Below are 17,823 nucleotides of genomic sequence, written 5' to 3'. Positions count from 1 at the left end.
GAAATATTTGTGGAAAATATCAGAAATATCATTCTGTTCGCTCTGTCTTATATGTGGCTTAAGAACAGGGGTGGTTTTCTCAGGACCTTTACCAGAGGGCTGGGCTTTTCTGGAACAAGTGGGCTGGCTTCTCTCTGAGGAAAAAGAGGGAAAAAAAATAAGAGGGAGGATGAAGTGGGGGTTTGGAAAAACCTTTTCCAGCCCTTCTACTCTTCCAATTTATAGGTTCTCAATGCACACACCCACATTTAGGCACAGACAAACACACACAGGCAGTGGAGCCCAGTAGACAAAGTCAGGATGTGACATCATTCACAGGAAGAAAAGCCAAACAACTTTTTCTCTCTTCACTGAGTTGTCTGTGCTGTGGAATCGAGCTGGAGTCTTTCGGTCTGTAAGTTGCCTGCAATGAAGGACAGAGGAGCCGAAGGGGGGCTGAGCAATTGGAGGTGTTCTCATTGAAGAGTTAAAAGTAAAGCTGTCCCGCTCCTGATTCATTGCTGAACTTCTCCTGCCTTTCCAGCACATCACAGATTGTGGGCTGTAGGATTTCAGCCAGGTACGGTGTCTGCAGCTACAGTTTTTTCTGTAATCTCTTGTTTTGATTTCTCACACTCATTTTTTAAAATTTCTATTTCCTGTGACTTGCAATACTTTCTTTTCCTTTCCCCCCTCTTCTGTGTCTGTCGGGTATTCTTGAGAGTACTTTTGTCAGCAAAGCCAATAACAACCATGAAAATATGCCAACAGTGCATGATCGGACATGCTTGGGTCTGAGGCTATTGAGGCATGCAGAGGGGCGTAAAGTAGTGCAAATTAGAGTCACATGTCCCACATGCTGTCACTTTTTTCTTTACAAACAAGTTAGTTGTTTGGTTACTAGGAGGGTACTTGTTTAATGTTAGACTGAATGTGTGTCCCTGAACCGGGTACTGAATGTAACACTGTCACTAAAACTTTCCTCAGAAGCCCTTTTGTTTTGGACAAATACAGAGCTATCTCATGACCACGTATTCATGGTCCCCCAGTGGTGAGTTGTGACTGGGATCAGGCAGACTGTGAAAACAAATGGAAAGAAAAAGTACCCTTCTCATCTTTCACATGCTTTTAAATCACCACCGATTCATCAAACTTGAACAAACAGCAAAATTATGCTTAAAGACACTTTAGTAGTCTTAGATTGTGAGTTTTTTTCTGGTGCGCTGCACAGTCAACCTAAGTCCATGACAAATACTTTTATCAGCATTTAGTCTACAGTATAAAGCGAGTGCAGATGATAATATACTATCAGAGACTTCTGCTTATTTGAGTCGCATGCAGAGAAACAACCACAGGAAGTGCAAAATGGGACACAAATGCGGATACAGTATCATGTTGCAACCACTTGAATGTGACTGCAGTCATAACTGTGAAAGCAACATAAAGATGCAGTCTCCTGTAGGAACAGATACGATTCCAAACTCAGCAGAGTTTTGCAAATACAACACATTTAAATGTAACATTTTGAAGGATGCATCAGACCTGTATTTTATGTATTATAAACCTCCCACCTCATTTTCCTATAGTAACCTATGCCTCTTACATTTGAATGCTAAGACCTTAATTTGACTATAATGACAGTTACAGCAGTACGTAACTAGGTCAAACTCCTGAACAGTGTCAATGATATGAGCCAGATGGTAAATAGCCAACAGAGAAATAATTTCCGTGACCCATTTCCACGCAGGAACTCGTCTATGTTTTTCATGTTTTTCAAGTTGTATTCCTTCGTGTTTAAAAACTAATTTGATGTCACGACACCATTTCTTTCTTCTTTCTTTCTTATTTTCTCTATCTATTGGGGATCCCCCTCAAACCCAGCATAAGCTTTGGTTTCTTTCCTGGGGTCTACATATAAAAAGTATTTTACAAGTTGTGGATGACAGAACTTATATTAGTGCTATATGTCTGTGCAAAGCTGTCATTGTACTGTGGATGTTTTGTCTCGTAATAATCTCTATAATTAATCAAATTTGAGTGATTCAAAGTACACCATTCATTCTGTCAATTATGATGAACTCTCTGCCTGAAAAAATGCCACAGCTAATTACAGCTGCAGCTATTTTTATCTCTGTGTGCTACTGAAAATCTGGTGATGAGGTCATTTCTGGTTACACAGAGCAGTAGGGACAATATTGGTGCATTTGGGATGAAATAACTCTAGTTCAGAGATACTGTACAGTTTTCTGTTTAGCTTACAAGATTACTATTTTCTTTTTTTTTTTACCAACAAATTATTTAAAGCATGCTTGCAATCTTCCTTTTTTTTGCAAAGCTTTCTGTTACATATCTGACAATTATGGGTTTACCTCAGTTATATTGCTATTTGCTAATGTGTAATTTTTTTGTAATTTCAGCCTACAGCAGTGGACTGACAAAGAATAAACCTCTGGCTTCTCTTGTTCTGCTTCACAGAAATGTCCCTCCATCTGAAAACAAGAGCAACTTGCAATCTCTAAATGACAGAAGCTGATTCCTGTGACCTGATCTCTGAGTTGAAGCTATCTCTCAGGAAGGCCACCCTTTATCAGACTCAAACCATTTGTCATTTGGGAAAGCTTGTCCTCCCCTTATCTGAGGGGAAGCCACTGAGTCAATGGCATTGTGTCTTGGACAAGTATTCAGCAAAGACAAAACATTCAGGCCAAGGAAGCGGTTTGAACCGGGCACCCAGCGATTTGAACTCTACAAGAAGGCGCAGGCCTCGCTCAAGTCCGGACTGGACCTGAGGAAGGTGGTGCAGCTGCCGGAGGGAGAGAACCACAACGACTGGACAGCTGTTCATGTGGTGGATTTCTTCAACAGGATCAACTTGATCTACGGCACGATGAGCGAGTTCTGCACCGAGCGGACGTGTCCCATCATGTCGGGGGGGCTTAGGTATGAGTACAGGTGGCAGGATGGAGACGACTACAAGAAGCCCACCAAGCTGCCTGCTCTCAAGTACATGAACCTGCTAATGGACTGGATAGAGTCTCTTATCAATGATGAGGATATCTTCCCCACCAGAGTAGGTGTGTGAAGAGTCTACAAATAACCATTATTGAGTGTGTAACCTAATGCGAGATTGATTGCTGACTGCACGATGATGTTGTGTGTCAGCCTGGAGTGCAGGAGTGTTCCCTGTCATTAACATCTTGGATGGGATGATCAAGTTCAAGCGGAGGTTAATTAAAGAGTGGGACTGACATTTAGAGGAGATTGAACAGGATGATTGTGGTGTTATTTTATATAAGCACCAGATCTGACAATCAAATTTTATTATTAGGTAGTTTGAATTTGTATTCATAATCCGTAAGTTAGCCCAGTAGTTAGCACCAAAAGCGAAATAGCACTCAGTTTGAACCAATGAAGTTGTTTATTTTCTGTTCATTTTGCACAACTTTTTCTGAGAATTAGGGTTACCGTTCACAGTGTGCAGGTCACATAACATAGATTTTGTCTTCTTGACCTTTACCAGGACTCGATATAGGGAAAGAAAAAGATGAATATGTCTATCATTAGATGCAAAATAATGCTGCATAGTGCAGCAGCTTTTTTCCCCCAACTTTCTTTTGTCTTGCATACCTCAACAGGCCTTTCATAAGGCATCAACTACGCCTGGGTCATCTATCCCTTACAAGGGAATTTGTTGATATTTTTCCATTGCTGGGAAAACACAGTGACTTAGGTGACTGCCCAAACTAAAAACCCATCAATAACCTTCCTCTTTCATCACCTTGGAATAGATGCCAATTTCTCTGGAACTCCAGTGTAGCAAGCAGTTAACTTTAAGCAACTATAGCCAAGAGTTCCTTTCTGTGCCATTTCTTGGTCCACTACTTCCCGGGGAGTAGCTCCTGTCCATCTGTTACTGTGAGTCTCAGTTCAGAGATAAGTTATACAGAGGCTTCACTTTGGTGGAAGAAACGTGATCATGTTTTATGTCTGGAATAAATTGTCGTAAATCAGCTTTCATTAAGTTACTGACTAGAACTCGAGGATTGATGCTGTTGAGGTGAAACAGTATAACCTTTAGGGTATGACTTATGTAATAAATGGGGATTTACATTTTAGAAAATCATTACATTTATGTCTCTGATGAAAAGTTTGATTCACAGGTGGGGTCTTACTTAACATTTCTATAACCCTCTTCTCTTTTCTTCACATCAGGGGTACCTTTCCCTAAGAACTTCCAGCAGGTGTGCAAGAAGATCCTGAGCCGCCTTTTCAGGGTGTTTGTACACGTTTACATCCATCACTTTGACAGCATCTGCAGCATGGGGGCCGAAGCACACATCAATACCTGCTACAAACACTATTACTACTTCATCTCAGAGTTCAACCTCATCGATCATTCAGAACTGGAGCCACTGGTGAGACAATAGAGTAAACCTCAGATGTGTGTTAGTGAGGACAGGGAGCAGAGGAAATAGGATCAAATGACTGTTTTGTTTTGGGAAGGATCTCAGTATCACTCTCTTTGTCATTCAAGTGGAAGCAGCCCAAATGAACACATATTTTTTTTAATAAATGCACACTCAATAAGGTAGCCCACAGTTGGAATAATCGTTGCTTTTTCCAACAGTGAGAGCATCCTGCCCACATGAGCGTGGAGAAAAGGGCTTAAAGTGCCAATAAAAGGCTTCAGTTATCATTGTAAAACAGGAGTGTAATTTCCCTAACATATTAAAACATGGATGATAAATGTATGTCAACACACATTAAAGATAAATGTAAGCCAACCCTTGTTTTACTGTCAAACCTTAAGTTCCAAAGGATAATCTTTTTGTTGTTGGTCTTATTTGCACAATGACAAGCAATACACTCTAAACTGGAAGTGTAGGTTTGTACCGCACACACACATGTCCTCACACATTTTCTGTTTGTCTAAACATTAACTTTCTTTTCTTTTCCTACAGAAAGAGATGACGGAGAAGATATGCAATTAAACACATGGACAAAGAAGTTTACACTTTGAAATAATCTGAGACCCATTCAAAACACTCCATTCAAAGAACAATGTTTTATAAGGTGGTGGAGGTTTTTGATGCAAAACTTGAAAGGTCAACTATCTACCACACTTCTTCTTGAGTGCACCATCAAAACTTTTTCATACAATAATGATTGTGCTTAATGCTATTTTGTTAGTCTGTTAGTTTATAATACTAAGTCTTCTGTACTCATATTTCTTCTTTCTTATTTTGCATGCATGTTCATGTTTGATCTTTTTATAAACAGTGTTGAGTCTAATTTTATTGGAAAATGTCTGCTTTGTTTGTGATGTCAGCGTTTTATAGTGGCAAGCAAAAAAAAAAACGCTGCCATAGAAGGGTCTGTGATTTTTCAAATGTGTTTTTTTTTCTTTTACATAGGGCAGGCTATTACAACTCAAAACGCAGCGATAAATCAAGAAGTGACAAGATAATAGTGATGACATTTAGAAGGTATGTGGCGTTGGCCGCACTTCCTCTTTTCATAAGTGACCAGGCCAAAGCTCCTTCACGAAACTATAAATCAGATATAAATAAAGATCAGAATCATGAACAAAAAATACCCAACTACGTGGAGCGGGGCGTGAATCAATCCAAGTGACGCAGAAGAGTCAGCTGTTTTCTCGACCAATAGGAGGAGAAGCTATGCAAAAAAGGGGGCGGGGCATATAGCTGTTTATGTGTTTTCCCGCCCTGCGCGTCACTGGCTGTCTGCACTGAAAGATGGATCTGAGCTAGCAAAGGATATTTACATCAGCTGCCAGAGGCTCTGACAAAGGGGGTTTTTGCTGGTTTGAACACAGGTTAGAAACTGGTTTTTTGTATCTATTTTTTCGTGGGATCCTCGGGGACCTTTCTCGACTCAATGTGTAAAGTATTTATAATTTAGACGTGAATAGGTGGAAAAGGGTAGCTAAGTGTTTCTGCTAGCTAGCCGGGGCTAACTTTGGATTGTATAGTCAGCAGTAACTCTGCTAAATACTTTTCCTATCGCCTATATTTAACTTTTGTTGCAACACTGCTAATGTCAATGAGGCATATCGTACCGCTACTGAGCTGGCTATCGATACCCTTTTTTCGTGTGTTATGCTAATCCTTTGGTAAGTCAACACTTCCTCTGTGAGCTAAAATCAGCGTCGAGATATCTGTTAATATCTACAATCACTTTGGGCTTGTACACCAGATATCAAGTACAAGCTATGGGGCTTTTCTGTCACTCAGTAGTCGAAACTAGACGGAGACAAATTTGAGACCAGAGAGGGAAACGAAGAACTCACGTATACAATGTAATGGATTAACATCTATGTCTTACCAACTTGCTTGTCCCCTTTTATTTATATCTCTGCAATATTGTCTCAGTTGGCAGGTATGGTGAGGCACAGCATGATGACTGAGTTACATGCCTTCCAGCACTCTTTCCAGGTAAGGTCCCAGCTGTTTCAACACGTTTGACTTCCTGTTTGACGAGATACAACCAGAAGCTAATTCACCGACTGCACAGGTTGTCGACACATAAATGCAGAAGTTTCATCACTTTCCATGAGTCATGCACTTTTACTGGTTTTTGTAGAAATGTTTCTGGTAATATCCACGACAGAGAGATAGGGCCTATCATGTTGTTTCCTTTATTCTTATCGGGCCACTGTTTTTGGCAGGATGAGAAGATGCATTTATTCTGGTTAGTTATAGTAGTAACAGTACCGTACAATGATGTGACATAGTTAGCCTGTTTAAAACTGATAAATAAGTGGGAAAGTGGAAGAGTTGTGTATTCCTTCTCATGCTTTCTCCCCCCCCCCCCCTTGCCTTCTCTCTGTTAGGATAACTCCCTGGCTCTGAGCCAAATGGGGAGCTGTGGGGGGATTCAGGATAATGGGGTTACTCTAGAGGAAAGACAACAAACCCTTTCCCAAGCCCCAGCAGGTACAACAGCTTTTGATGTTATGATGCTTCTCTATACGTTAACACAAAGAGTGTACTGTTTTTTTTTTAATCAAATTTGATTGGATTCCTCTGTGCTTTGACAGAAACTGAGAAGAGTCACCCAGTGAACATCCCAGATGCAGCTAAAAGGAAGAAGAAGAAAAGAACCAAAGCGACAGACAGCTCCAAAGGCACCTTTGACGGTACTGCCAGACATGCTGTCTTGAATTTGCATCAATTATTATTATTATTATAATTATTAATTTGTGTCAAAAACACACCTGCGTCAGTTTCATATATCACATTTCTTTCAGATCTCTACAAATTGACAGATGAGGTGCTTGGTCAGGGAGCTTATGCTAAAGTTCAAGGATGCATAAGTCTCCAGAATGGACATGAGTTTGCTGTGAAGGTTAGTAAGGAAGCTTTTTTTAGGCGCCATTAAAAGAGTTAATTGGTCTCATGCTGTGCCTAAAGGAGCCCAGAAAGTTGTAGAAATCATTCATTGAAGGAAAATGTATTTCCATTAATAAGCCCAATTTTTCAAAATCACTTGGACTTAGTATAAGTTTGAAGTTTTTAGTAAAAAGAAACACGAGAAAACCTCAGACATCTTGTCTTGGTATAACTTGTTATTAGTTTGTTCGGCACACTCTCTTCTTTAACAGTGTTTAGTTAAACTCAAGATAAAGTTAATAATCAAAGACAGACAGAATCATGTATAATGTAACACCAGAGAGTTTTTAAATATGAAATCAAATATTTACACACATTTTTTTGTTTTTACAAAGATCATTGAAAAGAGTGCAGGGCACAGCCGCAGCAGAGTGTTTCGAGAAGTGGAGACTCTCTACCAATGCCAGGGAAACATGTGAGTGCATTTGTATCAGAAAAAAATTAAATGAATTTAAACAAACGCAGATAAAAAAAGACATTCTAATAATCGTGAAATATGTTGACTCAGGAACATTTTGGAGTTGATACAGTTCTTTGAAGACGGCTCCTGCTTCTATTTGGTATTTGAAAAGCTGCGTGGAGGTAAGTTAAAATGCATAACTCGACATTAATACAATCATTAAACTGATATGTGTTTGTAGATGAATCCATTTGAACACAGATTGATAGCTCCAGGCGATTGTCTTCTCCTTCAGGCTCCATTCTTACACACATCCAGAACCGAAAGCACTTTGATGAGCTGGAGGCCAGTAAGGTGGTCCGCGACATCGCTCAGGCTCTTGACTTCCTCCACACGAAAGGTAGGTTAACATCCACGCAACCAAATGAAAAACTGCTTTTTAAAATTCTGTCAAGGTGACATTGTACTTTTCTGCAGGCATTGCCCACAGAGACCTTAAGCTGGAGAACATCCTTTGTGAAGATACCGATCGTGTAAGTGACTTGTAAAGAACACAAAGCTTGCAGAAGAATGTTAGTTGTCCCTAGGTATAGATTCTAACTATTATATAATGATGTTTTTTTTATCTTTCCCTCAGGTGTCACCAGTTAAGATCTGTGATTTTGACTTGGGAAGTGGAGTGAAGCTCAGCAGTGCCTGTACACCCATAACAACTCCGGAGCTCACCACACCGGTACCGGATTGATTCAACATTCATACCACAAACAAGATCTTTAAAACAGCTAACCGGACTCTTGATGTGTGCTCTGTGTGTTTGCCCTCTCTCAGTGTGGCTCTGCAGAGTACATGGCTCCAGAAGTAGTTGAAGTGTTCACTGATGAGGCGTCTTTCTACGACAAGCGCTGTGACCTTTGGAGCCTCGGGGTCATCCTCTACATCCTGCTGAGCGGCAGCCCCCCCTTCACGGGTCACTGTGGCACCGACTGTGGCTGGGACCGAGGAGAGACCTGCAGATCCTGCCAGGTATGTTCATCCAATCGGCGTCTGCATTCACTCACTGCCCATTTCTGATTGTGAATGATCAATTTCTAAAAAGTTATAGAAATAATTGACAACATAAAAAAGGTTTTGAATTGGGTCTTACAGTGGGATGTAATATCTTTTATGACTTATGTGGATTATTTCCTATCCGGGTTTGGCTGATTGATGAGCCCATTTCCAATGGTTTACAGTCATTGACCACATAACCCATCACCATCATGAAATAGTGGTTTTAAAGCCTCTCCCGTAAGCCTGCCTTTTTTCTTACTGCACACTGACCAAAGGGGTATTTGGCTTTTGTTTCCTGTAATGTATTTTCAGGAAGTCGCAGAAAGTGAAAGTGTTTCCAGTTATCAAATCCCAGAATACAAAGCGTCTCAGTCAGCAGCTGAGCAGGTTGTAAAGTGAAGTTACAACTGGCTGGTTCAGAATTAATTTGCAAGTCTTCAGTTATCACTAGAGCAACAGTAGACTGAAGTCGCACTGCCCTGCCTCACGTTGACTGGTGTCATAGTGCACCCTATTTAAGTGCACCTTTACCTTCTTCATTTTGATAAAACGACCACAAGTCATGAAAACCTCATTTTGAGACATCCATGCTACACCTGCATCACGTTGTGCACAGTGACACAACAAAGAAGACAAAGAACCACAGATTTGCACTTAGAGTAGATATTGGTATGATTATGAGGGGCTATAAATGTTGCTTGTGTGCAAGAGGCAGACAGACATAGTTTATTGTAATCATAGTATATGTGCTTTCTAGCTTGTTCTTATCTCATTTTAACTATAATCTCGAAGCCACCCTTTTTCCTTAGAGCCCCCCCCCCACTTTTGTCTAATAAAAGCTGAGCAAGGGAACCCACATGATAAAAGGTTATACATTGCTTTCAAAACTTGCACTTACATTTGAATAGTTTTCATTGATAAAATCACATTACAATATGCCTACACACTTCTTCTTAAGAGACCTTTGTATACATTTCACAGTAATGTTTTAACATGATTTATTTTTTTCAAGATTTATTTTTGGGCTTTTAATGGAGAGATAGGACAGTGGATAGAGCTGGAAATCAGGGAGAGAGAGTAGGGAATGACATGCGGGAAAGGAGCCACAGGCTGGATTCGAACCCTGGCTGCCCGCTTTGAGGACTATAGCCTCCATACATGGGGCGCGCATACTAACCACTGCGCCACCAGCGCCCCATTTTAACATGATTTTATTGAATATGTAGAAATCTAATTTTGACAACCTAACGGCGCCTAACACCCCCCCCATAGGTGCGCCTGCAACCTAAGGTGGGAACCAATGCTTTAAACCATGATAAGGAGAAAAATAATGTGTGTAGCTGTGTCGCTTAACTTGGACGTGACTACACTTGTAATTCTGGCATGAATTGTTTTCCTATTTTGTCCCCTTATTATGACTAGTTTGTGACGTCACTTCACCACGTGATAATGTTGGGTCTTTTGGCTCCAGAGACCCTGGAGGAACAGCATGCAGTCATCAGTAGATTCATTAATGTGCTTCTTGCTGTGAACCTCACAGTCAGGTTCTCATGCTTTTGTCCTCCTCTCTCCTCAGAGCAACCTATTTGAGAGCATCCAGCAGGGCAAGTATGAGTTTCCGGATAAGGACTGGAGTCACATCACAGAGGGGGCCAAGGACCTCATATCCAAGCTGTTAGTCCGAGATGCAACTCTGCGCCTCAGTGCTGCTCAGGTTCTCAAGCACCCTTGGGTGCAGGGGGTGGGTATGATTAAATCTGTGTGCAACAGAGAGACATTCTAGAGCTTGGTGTGCTAATATTGTCTGAGAAAAAAAACACTGCATCACCCATTTTTCATTTATTGTTTGTAATTTTCCATTATTATGATATTTTTTACAGAATGCTCCAGAGAGAGGGCTTCCAACTCCTCATGTTCTACAGAGGTATGACACCCACATTAGAAAGTCAAGTCTTGTGTTTCTGATGATGTTTTCAAGTTCCAGACATCGACTTCACCTTAGCGGGCCAACCAGGGGCATGTACGGCTGCCAAAGTGTATTTGCTGGCCATTGACTCTAAAAACATTAGAGCCACTGTTAGAGGTGTCTGCGAGGTTCCCCTTAGATGATCCACGTTTGGTCAAAATGTTCAAAGTGAGAACATAGTGCTCCAGCTTTGACACTTTCCAGGGTCATCAGAAGCTGTGGCTCAGAACAAACCAGATCTGTGACCATGTATAACCATCTATTTTTAACTATGCCTACAAACATCTATGCAGCTAACTCCAGTGCAATACCGCGTACATAAATACATCTATGTATGCTAACCCTGTGTATGACCATAATCGTCTGTATGCACACTCAATAGTCTATGTGCAATTACACCAGAGTTACAAGCTCTAGAGCAAATGCACAATGTATATCAGTACGTCATAACCATGTGGCATACTCCAGCCCTTTACATCCTGTAGCAGCACTTAAACTCTGAAGGTCACTTTATCCTGGTGTGTTTTGAACAACATCGCACAGGCACGTTTCATGCTTATATAAACTGCACTTGTATAAGTGTGTACCATGTGTAGAGAAGATTTCCGTTGAAGATCGATAAAGTGTCGTGAGAGAGATATGTCCTACACCCCTCCTGTTTATGCTTATCGATTGTAGAGCAACATCTAATAATTTAATCATTTTGTGCAGCTGGTTGCTGCCGATGTTATTACTCACTCTTAGCTTTTCTACTTCATTAATAACAGGCTTCCAGCACAAGGCTCACCTGGTGTGTGATCAAAATGCGAGTGAACCTTGACACGAGAGATGTATTATTTGACGCTACAAAATTTACTGCAGATTTATTTATTTGAGTGAGTCAAAGGAGTAGTCACTGTGTTTGTGTGTCTGTGAGTGTGTGTGAGGACTGAAGGTGAGTCAATTTATGTAATTTGTTAAAAAACTATAAAACAGTTGGAGAAAAAAGAACAGTAAACTCTTGATATAACCTAAGCTGATATAAATAGGGTAATGTTATTCTTGAAACATTTACAATAGAGAACACCCCTCCACCCTCACCCCTGTTGCTATGGCCACAAGTTTGCCGTAATTCTGTGGGGGAATCTTGCTTCAAAATGCTCTCACCAGGAAGTGAATTAAGATTAGAGCAAAAAACTGAGAGGAGGCAAGAAGTACAGAATGGGTCATAAAAAATTAGTAAATTGCACCCATGGGTGAAAAGTTGTCTCTTAAATCCTCCTCTGCCTCCTCTTCTTCTTCCAGGAACAGCAGCACCAAAGACCTGACTCAGTTTGCAGCAGACGCCATCGCCTTTAACCGGCAGCTCTCTCAGCACGACGAGCAGCAGGAGGATGTCGGGGCCATCGTTTGCTCCATGAGGCTTTCTCCTCCTTCCAACTCCAGACTAGCCCGAAGGCGAGCGCAGTCCAATGCCCTGCGCAGCCAGGACTTCGCACCTGCATCGGACAACCTTGCTGGCTGAAGGATCAGTACAAGTCCCCCTTGTCATTTGTTTTTTGTTTTTTTTTGGATTGATTTTAGCCTCTGCCTCCTCCTTGTGTTTTTATTCTTTTGTTTTAACAGGGAGCCTCGTTGGATCAGCCGCACAGTATCACAAGCAACTACAAGTTCTTGGTGTTGAAGCTCTCGTTCATGGCCAGTAATCTTATCACCTAGACAGAGTTTAGGCACCAAGAAGCCAGGGAATTGTAATGAGACTCCTGAGGTTCTTCCAGGAATTATTTAAAACTTCCTGAATTTCTTGAAGTGAACTGTTTTATGTAAGAAGTGCTTTGAGTTTACTTTTCCAATGGTCTTCGTGGATGCGTTTATATCTATTACTGCTAAATAATGCCTAATTTTACAGTGACCCCAACACAGCAGAAGCAGCTCTTAATGCCACGTATCTGTCTGTACATATCATAATGAACTCGGCATTACATACTGTAGGTACAGCTCAGTTTTGCAGCTGTTGCTGACCTAATGCAATATCATCTAATTATAACAGATTTTATTTTTCTTGTCATCCAACTGTTGTTTAATTAATATTTTATTGGAATACTACTACTGATGCTTCTCAGTCACTTGAGAAAAGGGAGATTTCTTCTATTTTTGCTTTTTTAAAGCATGCCAGCGTGTTAGATCTGATACAAAGGATAAACATGGTTTACGTGTTAGAAATTTTACTTCACTTTAAGGAAACTTTTCCTCCATTTAACTGAGTTCTTCTCAAAACTTTGTTGAATTCAAAGAGAGTGCAGGACTGTGAATAGATGTGGAAGTTAGAGAGGGGCCTTTGATCAAACTCTTTTGATTCTCATCATTTCACCTAAACACAAGCTACCTGTAGCACTGATGTACTTTAAAGTTGACCACTAATTTGGTTCAACTGAAATTGAATACATTAAGTTGTTAAAGATCACTTTGGTCCAACAATGTGAATCCTACACTTGTACTAAGTATTTCTTTTTTTAACTATTATCCTCATGAGAGTCCAACATTACCTCAGACTCTGTTTTGCACATTTTGTACTGATGTGAAAGGTAACACCATCCCCCCAAAAAACTGCTTAGTTTCTTGAAGTCTTATTGAGTTGATATCGCAGAGTGTTTGTTGTGTGATTGACCTACAGTGAACAAGTTACATTTGTCATGGTCGTAAGAATGAGACTTGAAGGGGGATTGTGGGTAGCTGCTGTTACAATACGATTGAGGAAACCATACTGGTGTTGAAGGGATTTATTTTTATACAAGTATTAGTATGTTGTGAAGTTTTGTCTTTTTGATTCTGAATGTTCCAGTAGAAGAAAATTGGACTAACCAGGCGTAGAAGTCTTTCTCAAAGGTTTTCTTTGGTTGAAGTTTTTTTTTGCAATTTTTGATCTTATTTTTTAAAATAATTAAATATTTTTTACCTTTTTTATTTGTTGCATTCATTTATGATCCTGTCGATGTTGGAGCGGGGCAACTGATGGCAACATATCACTTTTATTTCCCCTGACCCTGTTAACTTTATGTGTTGCCTGCTAAATGACATGCCCCTGATTTCACACTGTTGCCATGGACACCCCATCCCTATAGCAACTAAGGTCCGTCATGATCCGCTGGCAGGGATCGGATCTGCTCGGAGTGAATAAACAACAACCACTTGCTATGTTAAAGCCCTCTAGCTCCCATTATGAACCATCAAAGCACCATCAACCTGTAATGGCATCAGATGAGATGCAGTTAGTGTGCAATTATGGAGTCCCATTGAAATGTGTCAAAGCTCTTCTGGGGTCTTATGAGTGAAGCTCCCAGTGAAAAGCATATTTCCACTTGTCTGCTGTGTGCTCATTAAAAAGATCCTTAACATCTCCTGTTGTTCATCTTTGTTGCATCATTTAAACTGCTTGCTTCATCTTTCGGTGCAATATCTCTTTCAGGAGTCAGCAATAGTAATAAATTGGTTTATTTTGAATCAAGTGAACATGTCACAGTTCTGAAGCTTCATGAACAGTTTTGTATTGGATGCATGGACAGGAAGGTCTTATATACCTGAACACACACTGATGCTGAGTCCTTGAGATGTGTTTGAAAGCAGAGAAGGAGAGAGCAGAGAACAATTTATTACATATTACCTGATCCTATAAGGCCCTGAAAACCTAAGAAAAAGGAATAAAAGGCATTAATAATATCAAAAACCCAACTATCCTGTCAATTGATGCATGTGTAATAATACCATTAACTTACAGTGCAATACAATACAATTTGAAACTTAAAAACACTTTAGTAAATGTACAAAACTACAAATGCAACAACTGCTCTTGAACTGTTTATTATTTGGGCACCATGTTTTTTTTTGTCGTTTCTTTGCTTTTTGTTGCTGTGTTAAACTGTCATTGTTCCTTAAAGGGATAAAGGTTTGTCTTTTATCATTTCTCAGTAATCGTTCGTATTAAATACATTTAAATAAATGATAGGTGAACACACGCAAAGCTTCATTACTTTATTGCGCCCAATTTGATTAGCCTCTTTCAGAGCACTTTAGCGCCCCTAGTGGTCCATCTAAATCTAAATCTAAATCTAAATCGGCGAGCAGCAGCGGAGTGTCTGCAATTCAGTGTCACCTGCTGCAGAGAGAGAGAGACCGACTCCTGCTCGGTAATCCTGAACTCCATGGACGGACGAAAAACGCCCAAACCTGGATTATGGTTCTGATCTAAGGTAAATGAAACTGAGAATAAGGAGAAATGTTGTTGCTTTTAAGTTATTTCCAGGAAATCATGTGGTTTTTGGATGAGTGTGTTTTGCAAGAGTCGCCTCTGATTGTTTAATGCCAGTTCTGTTACCGGGAGATAGTTGGATTTGTATTGCTATTGCCACATGCATTAAATATGTTACGTTATTTACTTTTTCTTGAAACTGCACCATTGCTAAAACAAAACTGTGGAGACTTTTTTTTTTGAGTTGCCCTATTTGTTCAGAATGCAAAGTTTAGTAAATGTCCTAGAAATATTTTGCGTCTATTAAAACTGCAAAGAAACCTTTGCTCATACTCTTCAGCACTCTTCTCTCATCTCCCTTTTGTCTCTCTAAAAGATGAATTTAGTCACAGAACCATCAGTCATTTTTCTTCACCCTCTCTGCGTCTCACAGATTTCTCCATAAGACATGGTGCTACCTGACAAAACCTCCAGACCGTCTGCTCTCAAGAAGGTCCCCCATCAGCCCACCAAGCCCCGTCACCCAAGCCTGCCCTCCCCGGCACTCTGCTGCGCGTGCGGACTCTGCATCATGCTTGCTGGCATCAACATCACCCTGGTGGGAGCTTTCGCCTTTAGCACCTTCATCCCTTCTGGTAACCCCCCCATCATCATCGGTCCTCTCCTCTTACTGATAGCCCTGGCCTTTTTCACAGCCTGCTGCGTGGTCAGCAGGAGGCCGCCCACCCACACTGGGTGCCGTAAGGCTAGAGGAGGAGAGAAGTGGGGGCTCGTGCGGATGGGGACAGCAGCATTTGAGATGGAGGCCAGCGAGCACACCCTGCAGGACACTACGGCTGTTCAGCTCAGCCCCACCAACTCCCCCACTTCATCCCACAAGTCCTGTTCCAGCCACGTGGGCAACACTGCTCCACCCGGGTGTCAGGATAGAGCTGGGCTGATGCTTCCATCAGAGGCGGCTGTCATGGGTGTCGCTGGAGATAACCCCGCTTCCACACAGATGCTGCCCACTCAGAGCACTTACTGAACATATTAAGGACATACTTCCTCAACCAGGCTGTTTTATTTGTGTATTTTTATTTGCTGTTTTTGGGTGGAAATGTGTTGTATAAAAAATCTGATTGTTGCTTAATTGGTGATTTCTGTCGCTGAATCTTTATTGCTCAGCAGGATGTATTTTATTAATCCAGAACAGAAACAGGAGCAGATGATACCTCAATCTAAGTGCCTGTTTGTATACTGCTTGTTGTATAAAACAGAATATCCTGCATTCATGTTCTCCTGTGTATCCACTGTGGTTAGTGCCTGTCACCTTATACATCGGTGAAAAGAAGATGAGTGTGTCCATCGAGCTTCTCTGAGTCATGAAAGCTGTTCCTGTGTAAGACTGGTAAAATCACACACACTTTTTCACACATGTTTTTTTAAATGCTTGCAGTAAAAAATGAGTCAAGATGAATATTGAGGAACAAATAAGTAAATGTGCATATTATAGTGTCATTTTTATATTTTTATGCAGCAGATATTACTTGTTTTGGGCACATAAAGTTGATATTTCCTTTGAGAGTCATTTGGTGTTTCTGTTTAAAAAAAAAAAAGCATTCAATTCTAATGCTGATTTTATGGTGCGGTTAAAAAAAACAAAAATATGACTGAACAAAATGAGTCATTTTGTGGGACATGCTTGGGAAAAAAAAGCCATAAAAAGACACAATGGCACACATGTCATCAGAAAGGCACACAGGTTGTGAAGATAGCCCATTCGTTATCGGAGAAACAGATGCCTGTTTACTCATCGTTATACATCTGCCGTCCACAAACACAGCAAGACACACACTGTGATCCTGCACAGGACTCTCAAAGAGAGATAACAGAGCAGCCACTGCATGCCTGCTGTTATTACAGTCTAGTTTGTTTGGGGAGTATGTTTGGTGTCTGTATTCATCCACGGAGTCTACGGAATAAGATTGCTAGTGTTTGTTTTAACAGGCGAACAAATGCTGACAACCTGCATTCAATTCACTAAACTAGAGATTAGGTCATGATGCTCTAAATAATGCTGTAATAAAAGAAAATTTCCTTCCACTTTGAGCCTTAATCAAACTTAAAAACGTACATAATAGAGGCGAGGAGTTAAATCAAGATTGTAGTTACGACCTTCATGGTTCAGCTGTTTGCTTATTATACATTTACAGAATAGTTCTTGATTCATTAAGCTAGTATATCCAGTATTCTGTATTTATAGTATTTACAGATAAACATTCTGTGAGAAAGGATGTATTGTTTGTCGATGATAAAGTTGATCAATGTAGGCCTGTTAAAATCTTCCCTCTTAATAGTGTTGTTATTGTGAACTGGGATCACTACATCTCTACTGGTCTTGTTTTCTGTCAGCATGTCTTTACAGCGTGGCACACAAGCCTGCAAGAGGACAGAGGACTTGGACATAAGGTACACCCTAAGACCCTTAGGAGGAATCACCACAGGCTGGGGACAGCTGTTTGTAGCGAGACATTACAACCTCCATTAAATGAGAAGTTCTGAGTTTGGCACCCACGTGAAGAAAAAGGTACCGCAACAAATTAGATTAAAATACATGAATACACCACGAGTGATATAAGAAGTAAAATGCTGAAAATGTACACAGGCAAGTAAAGGTACAGCATGGCTAGCAGAGAATAAAGCATTCTTCCACTTGTGCTTGAAGAGAACACAATGTTGACTAGAATATTCATTTTCCACACATTGAGAAACATCCATCCTTCCTTCTCTCCAACAACAAAACACATAC

At 40.6% G+C, this 17,823-nt stretch overlaps 3 protein-coding genes across 5 annotated transcripts; all 3 read left to right on the top strand.

Moving 5' to 3' along the window:
• The first annotated feature begins 192 nt into the window (after positions 1–192).
• mob3c (MOB kinase activator 3C) lies at positions 193–5,271 on the top strand. Of its 3 annotated transcripts, none has more exons than XM_061033225.1 (4): positions 193–394; positions 2,455–3,053; positions 4,192–4,394; positions 4,941–5,271. In XM_061033225.1, exons 2-4 carry the CDS (start codon positions 2,636–2,638, stop codon positions 4,968–4,970), a joined length of 651 nt encoding a protein of 216 aa, XP_060889208.1. In that variant the 5' UTR covers positions 193–394; positions 2,455–2,635; the 3' UTR covers positions 4,971–5,271. The 3 variants fall into 3 exon arrangements, with proteins under 3 accessions (XP_060889208.1, XP_060889206.1, XP_060889207.1); XM_061033223.1 differs by having other exon boundaries at positions 193–559; XM_061033224.1 differs by having other exon boundaries at positions 193–559; positions 2,397–3,053.
• A 411-nt stretch (positions 5,272–5,682) lies between these two features.
• mknk1 (MAPK interacting serine/threonine kinase 1) lies at positions 5,683–14,183 on the top strand. Its single transcript, XM_061033222.1, has 14 exons — positions 5,683–5,815; positions 6,372–6,434; positions 6,833–6,935; positions 7,040–7,138; positions 7,250–7,347; positions 7,727–7,806; positions 7,900–7,973; positions 8,087–8,191; positions 8,269–8,324; positions 8,429–8,524; positions 8,620–8,814; positions 10,418–10,582; positions 10,722–10,765; positions 12,092–14,183. The coding sequence occupies exons 2-14, from the start codon at positions 6,381–6,383 to the stop codon at positions 12,309–12,311; spliced, it is 1,389 nt and encodes a 462-aa protein (XP_060889205.1). The 5' UTR covers positions 5,683–5,815; positions 6,372–6,380; the 3' UTR covers positions 12,312–14,183.
• Positions 14,184–14,887: 704 nt separating this feature from the next.
• On the top strand, positions 14,888–17,089 carry LOC132960620 (transmembrane protein 275-like). The gene is made up of 2 exons (XM_061033228.1): positions 14,888–15,033; positions 15,466–17,089. Exon 2 carries the CDS (start codon positions 15,481–15,483, stop codon positions 16,057–16,059), a length of 579 nt encoding a protein of 192 aa, XP_060889211.1. The 5' UTR covers positions 14,888–15,033; positions 15,466–15,480; the 3' UTR covers positions 16,060–17,089.
• The last annotated feature ends 734 nt before the right edge of the window (positions 17,090–17,823 follow it).

Source organism: Labrus mixtus, chromosome 3, assembly GCF_963584025.1.
Source record: "Labrus mixtus chromosome 3, fLabMix1.1, whole genome shotgun sequence".
Classification (NCBI taxonomy): domain Eukaryota; kingdom Metazoa; phylum Chordata; class Actinopteri; order Labriformes; family Labridae; genus Labrus; species Labrus mixtus.
Note: the sequence above shows the minus strand (reverse complement) of the source record. Positions and strands in the feature narration are given on the sequence as shown.

Coding starts and splice junctions, on each gene's coding strand:
- mob3c (XM_061033225.1), top strand. CDS start 2,636: ATGGCATTGTGTCTTGGACAAGTATTCAGCAAAGACAAAACATTCAGG. Junction 3,054..4,191: donor TATCTTCCCCACCAGAGTAG/GTGTGTGAAGAG, acceptor TCTTCACATCAG/GGGTACCTTTCCCTAAGAAC. Junction 4,395..4,940: donor ATTCAGAACTGGAGCCACTG/GTGAGACAATAG, acceptor CTTTTCCTACAG/AAAGAGATGACGGAGAAGAT.
- LOC132960620 (XM_061033228.1), top strand. CDS start 15,481: ATGGTGCTACCTGACAAAACCTCCAGACCGTCTGCTCTCAAGAAGGTC.
- mknk1 (XM_061033222.1), top strand. CDS start 6,381: ATGGTGAGGCACAGCATGATGACTGAGTTACATGCCTTCCAGCACTCT. Junction 7,139..7,249: donor CTCCAAAGGCACCTTTGACG/GTACTGCCAGAC, acceptor CATTTCTTTCAG/ATCTCTACAAATTGACAGAT. Junction 8,325..8,428: donor TTTGTGAAGATACCGATCGT/GTAAGTGACTTG, acceptor TCTTTCCCTCAG/GTGTCACCAGTTAAGATCTG.